The sequence below is a fragment of the Macaca mulatta genome, chromosome 19 (genome assembly GCF_049350105.2).
Source record: "Macaca mulatta isolate MMU2019108-1 chromosome 19, T2T-MMU8v2.0, whole genome shotgun sequence".
Taxonomy (NCBI): domain Eukaryota; kingdom Metazoa; phylum Chordata; class Mammalia; order Primates; family Cercopithecidae; genus Macaca; species Macaca mulatta.
The window spans coordinates 64,197,715-64,213,829 of NC_133424.1; the positions used below are offsets into that span (position 1 = coordinate 64,197,715).

Consider the following 16,115-nt stretch of genomic DNA (forward strand, 5'->3'; position numbering starts at 1 on the left):
AATACCAAAAGGGTACATGCTGTATGATTCCATTTTTATAACATGCTACTAATGACAAAACTAAAGATGAAAAGATTTCTGATTGCTAAGGGTTAGGGTTGAGGAGAGGTTGTGACTATAAAAAGGTAGCATGAGGGAGTTTGCACTGATGCAAAATGCTGAATCTCGATTGTGGAGGTGGTGACATGAATCAATATATTTGATAAGATTTCTTAAAGCTACATGTAAAAACCAAACAAAAATGCACGCATGTTAAAACTGGTGATTTCCAAATAAATTCTGTAGTTAACAGTATTGTAACAATTTCACTTTCCTGTATTTGGTAATGAACTATGCTTATGTAAGGTGTTATCTTTGGAAGAAGCTGGGTTAAGCGCATTCAAGAATCCTGGGATATTTTGGTAAGATTTTGTGAATCTAAACTTATTTCAAAATAAAATCTTACACATCTTATTTATATTAATTTCATAACACCTGATGTTACTTATAAACTTAAACACATTCAAGTATGTTCAATTACACTTATGAATTGAATATACTGTATCCAGTTTCATTCTGAAGTACTTCAGTTATTCTGAAATAAGACAAACTTAGAACCAAAGAAATGAAGGAGTTAATCATATAACAAAATGAGGCAGGCAAAAAATATTCCTATATTGTATACAATATTACATTTTAATTCATGATTAGAGGAAGTCACAATTTAAAATGTATAAAATCAGTGACAAGGCAACTAGGAATATGGCTCAAGATATCCTGTTCCCAAATGCACATGAGGCTATTATCTTCTAAGGTTATAATTGTGACAGAAAGCTCTCATCCATCATTTTGTCAAGGCTTCTTTCTTGCATTAAGTTCTCTGACATTTTCCTGAAAGTCTTGTACATTGAATGTTTTCATAAGTTATTTTCTGCATTATTTCCTGGCACATGATGAGGCAAAACATTTTATTGAAAACCCTGCCATATTCACTGCCAGAGGAAAGTATTTCTCAAGTGTGAACTCTCTCAATCTATTGAGGTTTTATTTTTGGGCAAAGATTTCCCTATAATTATTACATTTCCACCAATTAGTAGTTTATTCATGATCTATGATCACTTCTGAGGGGGTTTATCCTCCCACCAAAGGCTTTCATAGTCTGCCACATTCATAGGGTTTTTCTCAGTATACAATTTTTAGACATAATGTCCTAAAATATTTTCTCAAATGTTTTGTACTGTTTTCTCTAACACAAAATATGAGGTAATTGATCACTAAACAAACAAACATAGTCTGCATTCACGAAATTACTCTTCTTTGCAGATATCTTGAGGGCCTACACTTGGCAAGAGGCTTTCCCAAAATGACTACCTGTGAATTCTCTTGTGTTTAACAAGGATAGACAAGTGGGCAAAAGCTTTCCCACAATCGCTACATCCATAGGGCCTCTCTCCTGTATGTTTTCTTTGATGAACATTGAGCCCTGACTTTGTAGTGAAGGCTTTCTCGCAGTCACTGCATTTGTATGGTTTCTCTCCCGTGTGAATTCTCTGATGTGTAATAAGATCATTTTTGCGCAAAGAGAATTTTCCACATTCAGTGCATGCAAAGGAAGTCTTTCCTGTGTGAAATCGCTGATGTTGTATGAGGCATGTCTTCTTCCTGAAGGTTTTATCACATTCATTGCATTTGTATGGCTTCTCTCCAGTATGAGTTTGCTGATGTATACCAAGAGTACTCTTCATGGTGAAGCCCTTTCCACATTCATTGCATATATAAGGTTTCTCCCCAGTATGAGTTCGCTGATGTGCAATGAGCATGCTTTTGCCAGTTAAGCCTTTGCCACATTCACTGCATACATAGGGTTTCTCTCCTGTATGAGTGCGCCGATGTACATTGAGATGACTCTTCTCAGTGAAGCCTTTTCCACACTCATTGCAAATATAAGGTTTCTCTCCTGTATGAGTTCGTTGATGTCCCATTAGCCGGATCTTTGCTGGAAAGCCTTTTCCACACTCACCACATACATAGGGTTTTTCTCCAGTATGAGTTCGTTGATGCACAATAAGGCGGCTCTTCACAGTGAAACCTTTTCCACAATCATTGCATGTATATGGCTTCTCTGCAGTATGAGTTCGTTGATGTACAATGAGGTCACTCTTCATGGTGAAACCTTTTCGACATTCAGTGCATACGTAGGGTTTCTCTCCAGTATGTGTTCGCTGATGTCTGATGAGTGGGCTCTTTAAGGCAAAGCCCTTTCCACACTCATTGCATTTATAAGGTTTCTCTCCAGTATGAGTTCGTTGATGTACCATGAGACAGTGCTTCATTGAAAAGCCTTTTCCACATTCACCGCATGTATATAATTTCTTTTCTGTATGAGTTTGCTGATGTGTGATAAGACTGTTCTTCAAGGTGAAGCCTTTGCCACATTTATCGCATATAAAGGGTTTCTCACCAGTATGAGTTCGATGATGTGCAGTAAGACGCCTCTTCTCAATGAAGCCTTTTCCACATTCACTACATATATAAGGTTTTTCTCCTGTATGAGTTTTCTGATGTGTAGTGAGACTGAACTTTGTAGAGAAGGCCTTCCCACATACACTGCATCCATGGGGTTTCTCTCCTGTATGAGTTCGTTGATGATAAATGAGCCGACACTTCTTGATGAAGGCTTTCCCACATTCACTACATGTGTAAGGTTTCTCTCCCATATGAGTTTTCTGATGTATATTGAGCTGTGATTTCTTGAGGAACGTTTTGTCACATTCAGTGCATTCATAATGTTTCAGTCCTGTATGAGTTCTCTGATGGTCCATTAGCCTGGATTTTCTGGAGAAAGCTTTCCCACATATACTGCATACATGAGGTTTTTCTCCAGTGTGAACTCTCTGATGATCAATAAACTGAGACAACTTGAGGAAGGCTTTCCCACATTCACTGCATACATGGGCATTCTCTATGTCATGAGTTCTCTGTTGCTTAACGACCTGGGACTTAATAGGTTTTGCAATTGCAGGAAACTTCATTTCAGTATAAAATTGTTTATGGTTAGCATGAAAAAGGGATTTCCCATCTCCATTAAACTCAGCAGAGTTCTTTAGGCCAGAGCTCCTTTTCTGGTTTTCAAAACTTAAATTTGATTTTAAAGGTTTTTCATGTAAGTCAAAGGTATCAGGATCTTGCTTCAGCAGGAGATGACTTTTGTTCTGATTAACACTATTTCCAAACATATTCTGTTCATGGCATTGTTTCACACTCTTCTGGATACTTTGATTTTGCAAGTGATGCTGCAGAGGATCATCAATTTTCCTGATTTCTAGGAAAGAAGAGAACAGTCAATCACTCCATCTTCTTGTTTTGAAATAAACTATTTAAACTATTTTTAAAAACTGCCTTGGTGTGAGGTGACTCTTTAGTGAAAACCCTATTTTATTTATTTGTTTTTTGTGTGTGAGCAATAAAGCTTTTTAATAACCTGGGTGCAGGCATACTGAGTCTGAAACTAGGTGCAAGCTTTCAGGCTGAGGTGGGAGGATCGCTTGAGCCCAGGAGGTCAAGGCTGCAGTGAGCCTGGGTGACAGATGAGACCTTGTTTCCAAAAAAAAAAAAAAAAAGTATGGAGAAACTCAGTATTCAGTATAGGAGGAATAAGAGAACTTAAGAACCACATAGATGCCAAATAGATGCCAATCATGGGCACAGCATCCAGAGTGGAGAAAATGAGGGAATAATGATTCCCAGAGTGGGAATAATGAAGGAAAATTATTATTTTCCTACTAGGGCAGGAAGATGCAGTAGGCAGAAAAAAGTCATGAGTGCAAAGGTCTCTCTTTCTGGAGAGTCCTGGAAAGTGGAATTTCATAGCAAGAGAGGTAATACACAAGCAGAGACAGAGTGACAGTGGACGAGAAAAAGCAGATTTGAAAATCCTAAGAAGATAATTATGTAGACAAAAACAAGATGTGTATAAAATAAACAAAGATGAAATCTCAAGGAAAAAAAAGTGGAGGCCGGGCCTGGTGGCTCACGCCTCTAATCTCAGCACTTCGGGAGGCCAAGGCGGGCAGATCATGAGGTCAAGAGATCAAGACCAATATGGTGAAACCCCATTTCTACTAAAAATACAAAAATTAGCTGAGCATGGTGGCACGTGCCTGTAGTCCCAGTTACTCGGGAGGCTGAGGCAAGAGAATCCCTTGAACCCGGGAGGCAGAGGTTGCAGTGAGCCAAGATCGTGCCACTGCACTCTAGCCTGGTGACAGAGCGAGTCTCCATTTCAAAAAAAAAAAAAAAAAAGAAAGAAAGAAAGTGGGGCATATTTTCCATACTACAACAAAAAAGAGCTCTTCCTGGGAAGAAGGAGTCATGGAGGGGCTGTTGCTGTGTCTTCAGATGCCCTCACTGCTTTGACGTCTGCTCTGTGTGAGCAGAACATGATGTCTGTGGCTGTCCACCTGGCTGGTCCTCTCACTCACCACAACAGATTCGAGTGTAGATTTCATCTTCTGTTGTGCAAGGTTCTTCTCCTTGTTCCAACTTGGATAGTGCATCTGGTTTGCTGGCTTGATACCCTGGTCATGGGAAATGACAGAAGATTTAGACAAATCGAATGGGGCTGGCAATGTTGAAAAAGGAGAGTGTTACATTTTAAGAACTACACAGGTGTCAAGTCTGTAACATCAAGGCTTTTCTGTCACAAGAAGGTAGATTATACTCTCTTGTGTGGGGCGAGAGAATGATGTGAGAATCCACCACTTCAGAGTACTGCAGGTAAGCAGCTGAGAAAGGAAGGCCACTGACTGGGCACCATCTGAGTGACACAGGGCAGCTGTCCTCACCCACTGCTACCAGGTTGCTGTAGTTCTCCAACATCACGTCCCGGTACAGGTCCTTCTGAGCAGGGCTCAGGAACTGCCACTCCTCCCAGGTGAAGTCCAGAGCCACATCCTCCAGTGTTAGGGATTCCTATAATAACACACTCCTGTTTAATGAAGTGATATTCTTTTGCTGATAGGAAAAGAATGTCAAGGAAGTCATTCTGCTCATTTTCCCCATATAGGAAGCTGGTGGGGTTTTTTCCTCAGTACATTGTGACAGAATAAGAATCCTAGTAAAATATTCTGTAATTGTGCAGTCATCCATTCATTCAACAACATTGAAAGTCAAAGAAATGTCTGTAATACACAGCTATCCAATCCTCTTGCTAGTGAAAGAACATCTATAATATATAGCATCTATTTCCCAATACCAAACTAGTTATAAGTATATGCTAGTTACAAGTAGATGAATAATACAGATTCTTAAATTCACTATGAGCTTTCAGGCCAATATCAAACTCTGTAATGAAGACATGGCAGATGCCAGTATCACCAGATAATGCATACTAAATAACTATGGTTAATATAGTTAACCATATTATTATTTTATTCTGAATGAAATAAAAGAAACGATATAAAACACGTATAAAGCACAAAGATTATTAGATGATTAAGCAAATTTATTTTTTTGTTTGCTTCTTTTGTTTTTTTGAGATGGAGTCTCACTCTGTTGCCCAGGCTGGAGTGCAGTGGCACAATCTCAGCTCACTGCAACCTCTGCCTCCCAGGTTCAAGCAATTGTCCTGCCTCAGCCTCCCTAGTAGCTGGGATTACAGGCGCATGCAACCACATCTGGCTATTTTTTGTATTTTTAGTAGACATGAGGTTTTGCCATGTTGGCCAGGCTGGTCTCATACTCCTGACCTCAGGTGATCCACCCGCCTCGGCCTTCCAAAGTGCTAGGATTACAAGCGTGAGCCACAGCGCCCGGCCATGATTAAGCAAATTTGGGAAAAAAAAAAATCCTTAGAATATATATGTAGACACATGTATCCACACAAATTCATATGTATGTGTATGTTATTAGACAGCATTAATAACATTAAATACAATGAAGAAACAGCTACAAGAAATCTACTTTTGCATTTATGAGAAGGCTGCAGTTAAGAACACCAACTACCACAACACCTTTGTGAAGAACTATCAAAGATGTATGTGAGTCTCAGAATTATATGCCACGAAACATTAACATCCCTCAAGAAACTGGACTGCTTTCTCACAGCTGATGTAACTTACTATGATCCTCTTGTATAGCTGTCAGAGATACTAGAGGCAAATTTACAGCCAATGTAACCTATGGGGTCCCACACAGTCACAAATTTCAACATGAATCATGTACTACGAATCCTATATCCCTGATCCTTCTTTGCCCAGATTTCTCCAGGTCCCGATATTTCCAATTTATTTATTTATTTATTTATTTATTTTATTTTATTTTATTTTATTTTATTTTATTTTATTTTTGAGACGGAGTCTCGCTCTGTCGCCCAGGCTGGAGTGCAGTGGCGCGATCTCGGCTCACTGCAAGCTCCGCCTCCCGGGTTCACGCCATTCTCCTGCCTCAGCCTCACGAGTAGCTGGGACTACAGGCGCCCACAACCGCGCCCGGCTAATTTTTTTTGTATTTTTAGTAGAGACGGGGTTTCACCGTGGTCTCGATCTCCTGACCTTGTGATCCGCCCGCCTCGGCCTCCCAAAGTGCTGGGATTACAGGCGTGAGCCACCGCGCCCGGCGATATTTCCAATTTATACTTTTCTGATTAATTACCTTGATTTTTACAAGACTCTAAAAATACAATGGAGAATAAAGGAAGGAATAAAACAAACCAAAAGTCACCTGGGCCTGCATCATTGTCTCCTAAATTTGGGAAATGACTGCTAACTTGGATGTTCTGTATTTGTCTCTTCTGAATCAGCTCTAAATTTCTGTTCAGAAACTTCAATCGCCAATCAAGGATGTCCCCAGCAATGATGACACCCAAGTCTTGGAAACTCTGCCTCCTTCCTTCACTTGATTTCTCCTGTTCTCAGCACCTGTGGGCTGAAGAGCAAATTACTCTGAGTGGTACATTCTTTTTAGGCCCAGATGTTGTCACTGTTCCTATATGCTCACCTTAAATCAAGGCCCCCAAATATCTGTCTGTTCTTTTATTTAGTGCTCCAGAAGCTTTTATATCTGGGCTAGTAAAATATAATATTCTGAGTATAGGGGAGGTACAGCACCCTTCCATATAAAGTTGACATAGTATGATTACTGCTAGTAAGTGAAAGAGAATGTGGGAAAAAGAATCATCACACATGATGCCCAGCAGGAGGGCAATCTTCAGGCAGATCAGTTTTAGGAAAGAGGTCACACAAACAGCTAAGATGCATACATTTTGTCTTTAAAACCATGTATACCCATTTACCTTTTCCAGAGGTCTTTTTACATTCTAGGATGCATATACTATAATTTGAGAACATTGTCCTAAGCAATTGATAAGCACTATCTTATTTAAATTATTCATTACCATCCACATCTTTAACTTTTTTTTTTTTTGAGACGGAATCTTGCTCACTCCATCGCCCAGGCTGGAGTGAGTAAGACTCCAGTGGTGTGATCTCTGTTCAATGCAACCTCCATCTTCTGGGTTCAAGCAATTCTCCTGCTTCAGCCGCCCAAGTAGCTGGGATTACAGGTGCATGCTACCATGCCCAGCTAATTTTTGTATTTTTAGTAGAAACAGGGTTTCACCAAGTTGGCTAGGCTGGTCTTGAACTCCTGACCTCAAGTGAGCCACCCATCTCGGCCTCCCAAAGTGCTGGGATTACAGGCGTGAGCCACTGCACCCGGCCGCCATGCACATCTTGATACTTGCAAAGTATTATAAATGTATAAAGGATACTCAGCAAAAATATCCTTGAGGAATTACATATTACAACAAATCCTAATGGATATTCTTCAAGCAAAAGAAAGATGACTCCAGTGCAAGCAGAGGAGCAAGGTCTGAAGAGCAACAAAATGGTAAGTAAGTAATAAAATCTAAATCAGCATTGACTGGAAAAACTTCCTGAAGTTTTAACATATATAGTGTTAAAATATTCCATAAGAACATATAAAGTAGGAAGATGGCAAACGAAGAAGTATTTTAAGATGTCTGCATAGCAGAAGAGTAAAAAATACTAATTACCATAACATTAACAAATAAGTTTATATGTTATTCGTAATCAATAGTGTCAGCAATAAAACTCATTTAAAAAAAATTATTTCCACATTAAAAGAGAGGTCTATGGTTTCCGTGGCAGCTACTCAACTCTAGCTCAAAAATGCCCATATACAAAAAAAACGGACTAATGATTGTGGCCAAGTCCCAACAAAACTTTATTAACAGAAACAGGCGCTGGGAGATTTAGTCCATGGGCTCTAGTTGCCCAACTGTGAATTAGTGCAGAAAAGCCATATCGTCACCTAAATCAACAGTCAGTAATATAGTATCCAGGACCTGAACCACCAATAAAGTCTTATGGGAACACAGCTAGATGCATTCCATGACATCTCGTCTCAGACTATTGTCACATTACAATGGCAGAGTTGAGAATTTGGGTCTAGAATGCTACTCAGTAGAATGCGGTATAAAAAATCATCAAAGATGACTTTTGAATATAAGGGGCAAATTATCAGTATTTGCTTAAAATGTCTGTATTCCGTTAGTCAGGTGGCTGGATACAAAATTTAAATAGAAAAATCTTATATCCTCCTAAAGCATATACAGATCAAGAGTCAGTATTAAGAGCAGAATAATTCTGGGAATAATTTAACATTCTATTGAAAATTGCCAGTAAAGGTACCCCTGGTAACCCAAAACCCCATTTCTAGAACTTTCTGAAAAGGTAATATTGGCAAAAGTGTGCTATCTGACAGGCCATTTTTACTTTCTTCACTGGATTTTTCATGGGGAAAACACAGGTTTACGTCCGAAAAATATTAGCATTCTACACTTAAAATAAAATCGCTGATGGTAGCTCAGTAATATAAGTTTATGGCTTTAAATGTTTTCATTAACAGAAAAAAGAGAGAAACAAGGCGGGAGAAAGGGAGAGAAAAAATGAATATATGTACAAATTTTACAAAAGACAAAACCATAAATAATCCTCAGAAATAACCGTGGAGAAAAGATGTTTAACTCCTCTTTTGGCCAACAAGGAAAGAGACACAAGTTATGCCAATCACACAATGAGCAAGAAGCAGAATCAGGACTGAAAATTCAGGTTTGTTTCACTTCAAAATCCACTTTTACTCCACTTTATACCTAACCAAAATTATCTGTAAATCAGATGCTTCCTTATTAAGTAAATAAAGAAAGCAATTAAAAGACTATTAGTGGCCAGGCATGGTGGCTCACGCCTGTAATCCCAGCATTTCGGGAGGCCGAGGCGGGCGGATCACAAGGTCAGGAGATCAAGACCATCCTGGCTAACACAGTGAAACTCTGTCTCTACTAAAATTACAAAAAAATTGGCCGGGCATGGTGGCGGGTGCCTGTAGTCCTAGCTACTTGGGAGGCTGAGGCAGGAGAATGGCATGAACCCAGGAGGCAGAGCTTGCAGTGAGCCGAGACAGCACCACTGCACTTCAGACTGGGCGACACAGTGAGACTCTATCTCAAAAGAAAAAAAAAAAAAAGGCTATTAGTAGAATAATTCTAATTGATCATATACAGAATTATTTAGAGGAATGGTACTTATGTCTGTAACTTACTTTGAAATATACCAAAATCAACAACAAATAAGGAATGATTCACAAACAGAGGAATGGATGAATACTTAGAAAACCAGTAGAGCGGATCTAATACAATGTTAATGGTAAAAGCTAGGTGGTAGACATACTGATAGTAACCTCAAACTTCTTTCAATATTTCCATAGGTTCAAAAATTTTCACATAAAAATATGTTAGGCAGAGAGAAAAATACTGTAATACTAAGAATTAAGTAAGATGACCAATTATAAAGTAAATATTTAAAATTAATTTATCTTTTGTTATAAATTATAAGGAAAGGGGAGTCAGAAAGCAATACACTGCAATAAAAGTAATAGTCTAGATTGAAGATTAAAGGCAGGAAAAACAAAATTCGTGGATAAATGGATAACCATAAAACGTTCCTAAAAATGATACCTAAACATTTTAAAACATTTCACTTCTATCCAATCGTATGCATAAACTTAATGTGAATGCACTTATAGTACCACCGGCTCAAACAGTAAAAACAACTTGTAAATGTTTATTACATAACATAAAGCGAAAAAGAAAATAGTACCATTTATGTAATTTATCTGAATTATGAATATTAAGCACATAACATACACGTCTAAAACTGAAATATTCTAAAAATTTGACAAAGGTTGTCTTTGAGTAACCGAGCTTACCATGGCAGAGATGTTATATTACTTGTGTCAGAAAGAACCTGAAAAGAAATATCCAAGAGGAAGACACTGGTAACTTGCAGGACAAAGGGTAGAAGCCGCATCTTAAATATAAAACATACTACTTTTCGGTATGCTAGATGATTGATCTCGCCAAAAACTTCCATTTCCGAGGATTCATCACCAAGGGGTGATGGAGGGTGCCAAAGGGGATTTAAAAACCAGTCGTGGAGAAGGGTCTTTGGCAGAACGGGAATGCTAACGAGCATCAACTCTGTTCCAGCAGCCAGGACTGGGGCTCAACCCACCACCTGCCATGGATCCCAGGCCTCCAGAGTTGCAGCCCACATCGGAATCTGTAGCGCTACCACCACCGTCACTCGGATTAATTCCAAAACCTGGATCAGAAACTTCCATACCTTAACCCCCAAGACAGTTCCTCAATCATTTAGTCCCAAACAAACCTGAACCAGAAACCGATTCGCTGAGAAAACAAACCCTGCAGTTCGCAATCACTGAGCCCCGCCAAAGGACAACAGCAAAGACAACAGAATGTGACTTGGGCACTCAGTAGCTGATCTCTAGAGATCTTTAACCACAAACCACACGAGGACCCTGTGACTGGTCCCAGAGGCACCCGGATCTCTCTCTCTCTCACACACACACACACACACACACCCTATCACGGACTCCTTATAGTTCCCCTGCGATAGGAATCGCACCCACGCTAAGCTCCTGAAAGAATTCCACTGGCGTCGCCAAACGCTGGCGCCGACAGACACCGGTCCATCACCACTGTCAACGAACACGCCCGGCCACGGACAGAATTTCCTCCCCCCGTCACCACAGCGACCGCCCAGTGACTGAACTTACTTCCCAGAACTTGGTCGGCTCTGGCCTCATCTCTCGGCCTCCTCACTGCCTACCGAAGGTAGGAGGCGTTCCCAGCGTTTGCGCAGATGCAACATGGCCGCGCCCTCGTCGCCGTGGCGGCCGCCATCTTTGAGTATCTGACGTACACAAGGCAAAGGGGCCGTTTTGGCGCTGGTGACCGGAGGTGACCGGGAAGATGAAAGGGCACTGAAACTGTTCCATATCCTGGCACCTCAACCCTTCATAAATACGGGTCCATATACAGAACCTCCAGTTTACACAAGACAAAAATGGCGTGGAGGTAAATCCCTTTCACCAGCTGACTAGAAGGCTAAGATGGCCGCGACGTTTACATTTTGTACAAAGGTTAGGAAACAGTTCCTTGTGAGGGAAAAGGAGAACCGACCAAGAAGGGACGCGTCCGCCCTTTGGCCGGATTTCTAGCAGAAAGTGGCCTGAAGCGCCTTTTGAACGCAGAAGAGGGCTGCTAGCTACGCTGACGGAACAGGGGTAGCAGTCACAGACTAGGTAATGAAAACGGTTGGAACGTGCCAAATTTATGTTGGGTGAAAGGCATGGGGAAAAGCCAGTAAAAGCCAGAAAGTATAGTTCCCAAGGCGGAGGGGAGAGCCTGGGACCCAGGTGGAGCCAAATATGAGGGCAGGACTCAGGAGAAGTGGCCAGAAATTAAGGGAACAGGACCACTTCAGGGAGAAAGAAAGGTTGGATAAGAGGCCGGGCACGGTGGCTCACGTCTGTAATCCCAGCACTTTGGGAGGCCAAGGTGGGCTGATCACCCGAGGTCGGGAGTTCGAGACGAGCCTGACCAACATGGAGAAACCCTGTCTACTAAAAGTACAAACTTAGCCAGGCATGGTGGTGCATGCATGTAATCCCAGCTACTCGGGAGGCTGAGGCAGGAGAATCGCTTGAACCCAGGAGGCGGAGGTTGCTGTGGGCCGAGATGACGTCCTTGCACTCCAGCCTGGGCAACAGGAGGGAAACTCCTTCTGGGGGGGGGGGGGGGGGGGGGCGGAGGGAAGGAAAAAAGAAAAGAAAGGTTAAGAAAGAGATCATATTATACTACGTGTGCCAACTGCGAATAGTATCCGCAAAGTCATGGTAATGCTGAACTGTAAATATAAATCCAACCAAACCTCGTGTATTAGAAGAATAAGGGAAAGGAAATGCCTGTGTGAATTTGTGTGTGTGATACAGATACCAGTATATGAATATACAGAGAAATTATCAAACTAAAGTCCATGTTCCATTTCCTATTCTCACCTTCTTCTCATCGTCGGTATATGAGATATATATTTTTTTTTTTTTCTTTTTTCTTTTTGGTCTCTCTTTTGAGGCAAGGTCCACTCTGTTGCCCAGTCTAGAGTGCCTGGGGAGATCACAACTCACTGTAACTTGGAACTCCTAGGCTCCTGAGTAGCTGGGACTGCAGGTGGGCGCCACCACACCTGGCTAATTTTTAAATTTTCTGTAGAGACGGGGGTCTCACTGTGTTGCCCAGCTGGTCTTGAACTGGCATCAAGCAGTCTTCCCACTTCATCCTCCAAAAGTGCTGGGATTACAGGTGTGAGCCACTTCACCCTTCACATGACCTATAAAGAGATCTGAAAAGAAATAAGAAAAAAGATGGGCGCGGTGGCTTGCGCCTGTAATCCTAACACTTTTGGGAGGCCTAAGCGGGAGGATTGCCACATGGCGAAACCCCATATCTACTAAAAAAAAAAAAAAAAAAAAAAATTAGCTGGGCGTGGTGTCCCAGGCCTGTAGTCCCATTTAGGAAGGCTGAGGCCCGAGAATCGCTTGAACCGGGAGGCGGAGGTTGCACGAGAATCGCTTGAACCCCCGAGGCAGAGGTTGCAGTGAGCCAAGATAACTGCCACTGCACTCCAGCCTGAGAGAACGAGACTCTTGTCTCAAAAAAATAAAAATAAGGAAAAGATGATCAACTTAAAAGCTCCCTAAAATTTCCTATAAATAGCTGAAGGAAATAAACAGGACACATTTTTTTAGTGTAAATGATCCTAAAGAATTTTTAAAATACCAGTTTTACTAATATTCAAACAAATGCAAAGTAAACGTGAAATATAAATGTTTTAACCCTTATTAAGATTCTTAAAGATTGAATGACAAATCATATTTAGATTATAAGGCCATGGAACAAAGGCATTCTGTTGTGCTAAGCCTCTTTAAGTCTTCCTTTTCTGCATGTTAGGTAATAATGTTGTCTATCGCATGCAACTTTAAATGAAGTATTATCATACTTGTCATAATTCAAAGTTCTTGGCCGGGCGCGGTGGCTCAAGCCTGTAATCCCAGCACTTTGGGAGGCCGAGACGGGCGGAACACGAGGTCAGGAGATCGAGACCATCCTGGCTAACACGGTGAAACCCCGTCTCTACTAAAAAAAATACAAAAAACTAGCCGGGCGAGGTGGCGGGCACCTGTAGTCCCAGCTACTCGGGAGGCTGAGGCAGGAGAATGGCGTAAACCCAGGAGGCGGAGCTTGCAGTGAGCTGAGATCCGGCCACTGCACTCCAGCCTGGGCCACAGAGCGAGACTCCGTCTCAAAAAAAAAAAAAAAAACAAACAAAAAAATAATTCAAAGTTCTTAAGCATTACATTATTTCTAGGTATAGGATTGTGTTTCTATATAAATTAGTAAAATGTTTTTGTAGTACAGTCTGTTATTACCCAGTTTAAACTTTTCCTTCTCTCTGAGCCATGAATTTTAAGAATTGATTCAATAGAACTTTTCTTTGTGAGAACAAATATGTGCAAGGATATTTATGGTGTTGATCTAACATGTATAAGGAAATAATTTTGTGGTTATTGCATTAATTTATTTTTACATCTCTATATTCACATCTTTGGATAGTATTCCCCATAGTGATTGACCACTGTGTCCAATAGGACAGTAGCAAGCGTAACACAAACAGAGGTGAGAAATAAGCTTGCTCATCGAGGCTTGCTTGTCTCTTGGAGATCTTCTAACACATTGTGATAAAGCCCAGACTAGCCTCTTGTTGACTGTGTAAATAAAGCCCTCATCCATTCCAGCAGAAGCCCAAATATGTGAAAACAACTGTTTAGACCATGCAGCCCCAGTCAAAATCCAACCACTAGAGCCTCCAGGCCAGCAGTCCCAATTGTTACTAAACTTTGTGGACAGGCATAATGCCATGAGTGGGTGGGAGTCACCTAATCTGCCATCCAAGTGCGTATCCCTGCTCCTAGCCAAGCAGGACTTGCCAGCTTAGGCGATGTCCAAGTAGGGAGGGGCCCTCACTCTTGGATCACCATAAGAGGTGAGACAGTAGGGTCTGCAGGACATTGGAAAAGTCCGGCGTGCCTTACTCTCTAGGGCCACCTGGCAAGGCTACAGCTGTCTACAAACAGTGATCTCTGCCTGAGGGGGCCCCGTGAGCAGAGGATGCCCAAGGTCTTGGGAACCCACCGCTTGCGCTAGATTTAATGACTACCCTGCTGGGTTTTGAACTTGTATGGAGCCTGTAGTCCCTTTCTTGAGGCTTTCTCCCTTTTGGAAGGGGAATGTTTACCCAATGTCTGTACCCCCATTGTATCTTGGAAGCAAATAACTTTTGATTTTACAGGCTCATAGGTAGAAGAGATATGCCTTGTCTCAGATAAGATTTTGGACTTTTGAGTTAATGCTGGAATGAGTTAGACTTTGAGGGACTCTTAGGAAGGCATGATGGTATTTTGCAATGTGAGGACATGAGATTTGTGGGGGAGGGGGACCAGAGGCTGAATGATATAGTTTGGATATTTGTTCTTGCCCAAATCTCACATTGAAATGTAATCCCCAATGTCAGCTGGGCGTGGTGGCTCACGCCTGTAATCCCAGCACTTTGGGAGGCCAAGGTGGGCAGATCACAAGGCCAAGAGATCAAGACCATTCTGGCTAACATGGTGAAACCCCGTCTCTACTAAAAATACAAAAAAAAAAAAAAAAAAAATTAGCTGGATGTGGTGGCACACACCTGTAGTCCCAGCTACTTGGGAGGCTGAGGCAGAATGGCATGAACCTGGGAGGTGGAGCTTCCAGTGAGCCAAGATCATGCCACTGCACTCCAGCCTGGGCAACAGAGGGAGACTGTCTCAAAAAAAAAAAAAAAGAAAGAAAGAAATGTAATCCCCAGTGTTCAAGGTGGGGCCTGGTGGGAGGTGTTTCAGTCATGGGGGCAGATCCCTCATGGCTTGATGCTGCCCTTGCAATAGTGAGTGAGTACTAGCAAAATCTAGCTATTTGAGTGTGCAGCACCTACGCCCTCCACTCTTACTCCTGCTCCCTCTTCACCTTCCACCATGATTGTAAGCTTCCTGAGGCCTCCGCAGGACAAGATGCCAGTGCTATGCTTCCTGTACAGCCTAGAATCATGAGCCAATTAAACCTCTTTTCTTATAAATTATCCAGCCTCAAGTATGTATTTATAGCAATGCAAGAATGGCCTAAAACATGCTGTCTCTACAAAAAAAAAAAAAGCCAGGCATGATGGTGCACACACATAGTCCCACCTACTTGGGAGACTGAGGCAGGAGGAACACTTGAACCCAGGAGTTTGAGGCTGCAGTGAGCTATAATTTGCACCACTGCACTCCAGCCTAGGCAACAGAGACTCTTTTTTTTGGTTTTTGTTTTGAGACAGAGCCTTACTCCGTCACCCAGGCCTGGAGTGCAGTGGCAGGATCTCAGCTCACTGCAACCTCTGCCTCCCAGGTTCAAGTGATTCCTGCCTCAGCCTCCCAAGTAGTTGGGATTACAGGCACCAACTGTAGAGCATCTGATCCTGTCGCTGTTCGGGGCGCCACTATGTAACCCACACAGACCTAGGGGGACTGAAAAAAGTGGGGGAAATGGGAATAAAAGAGACAAAAGAGTATATATGGAAGAAGGGATGAGGGGGCACCTTGCCTCTAGTGGACAAGTGCCCTGAGCT

At 41.8% G+C, this 16,115-nt stretch overlaps 1 protein-coding gene across 13 annotated transcripts; it reads right to left on the reverse strand.

The window, feature by feature from the left end:
• Positions 1-656: 656 nt before the first annotated feature.
• On the reverse strand, positions 657-11,201 carry ZNF615 (zinc finger protein 615). 13 transcript variants are annotated; one of them, XM_015124734.3, is made up of 6 exons: positions 11,137-11,201; positions 10,267-10,304; positions 6,700-6,903; positions 4,824-4,950; positions 4,461-4,556; positions 657-3,301 (listed from the first exon to the last, which is right to left on the reverse strand). In XM_015124734.3, exons 3-6 carry the CDS (start codon positions 6,712-6,714, stop codon positions 1,347-1,349), a joined length of 2,193 nt encoding a protein of 730 aa, XP_014980220.3. In that variant the 5' UTR covers positions 6,715-6,903; positions 10,267-10,304; positions 11,137-11,201; the 3' UTR covers positions 657-1,346. The 13 variants fall into 13 exon arrangements, with proteins under 13 accessions (XP_014980220.3, XP_077837432.1, XP_028695190.2 ...); XM_077981306.1 differs by having other exon boundaries at positions 10,267-10,367; XM_028839357.2 differs by having other exon boundaries at positions 10,986-11,201.
• Between the last annotated feature and the right edge of the window lie 4,914 nt (positions 11,202-16,115).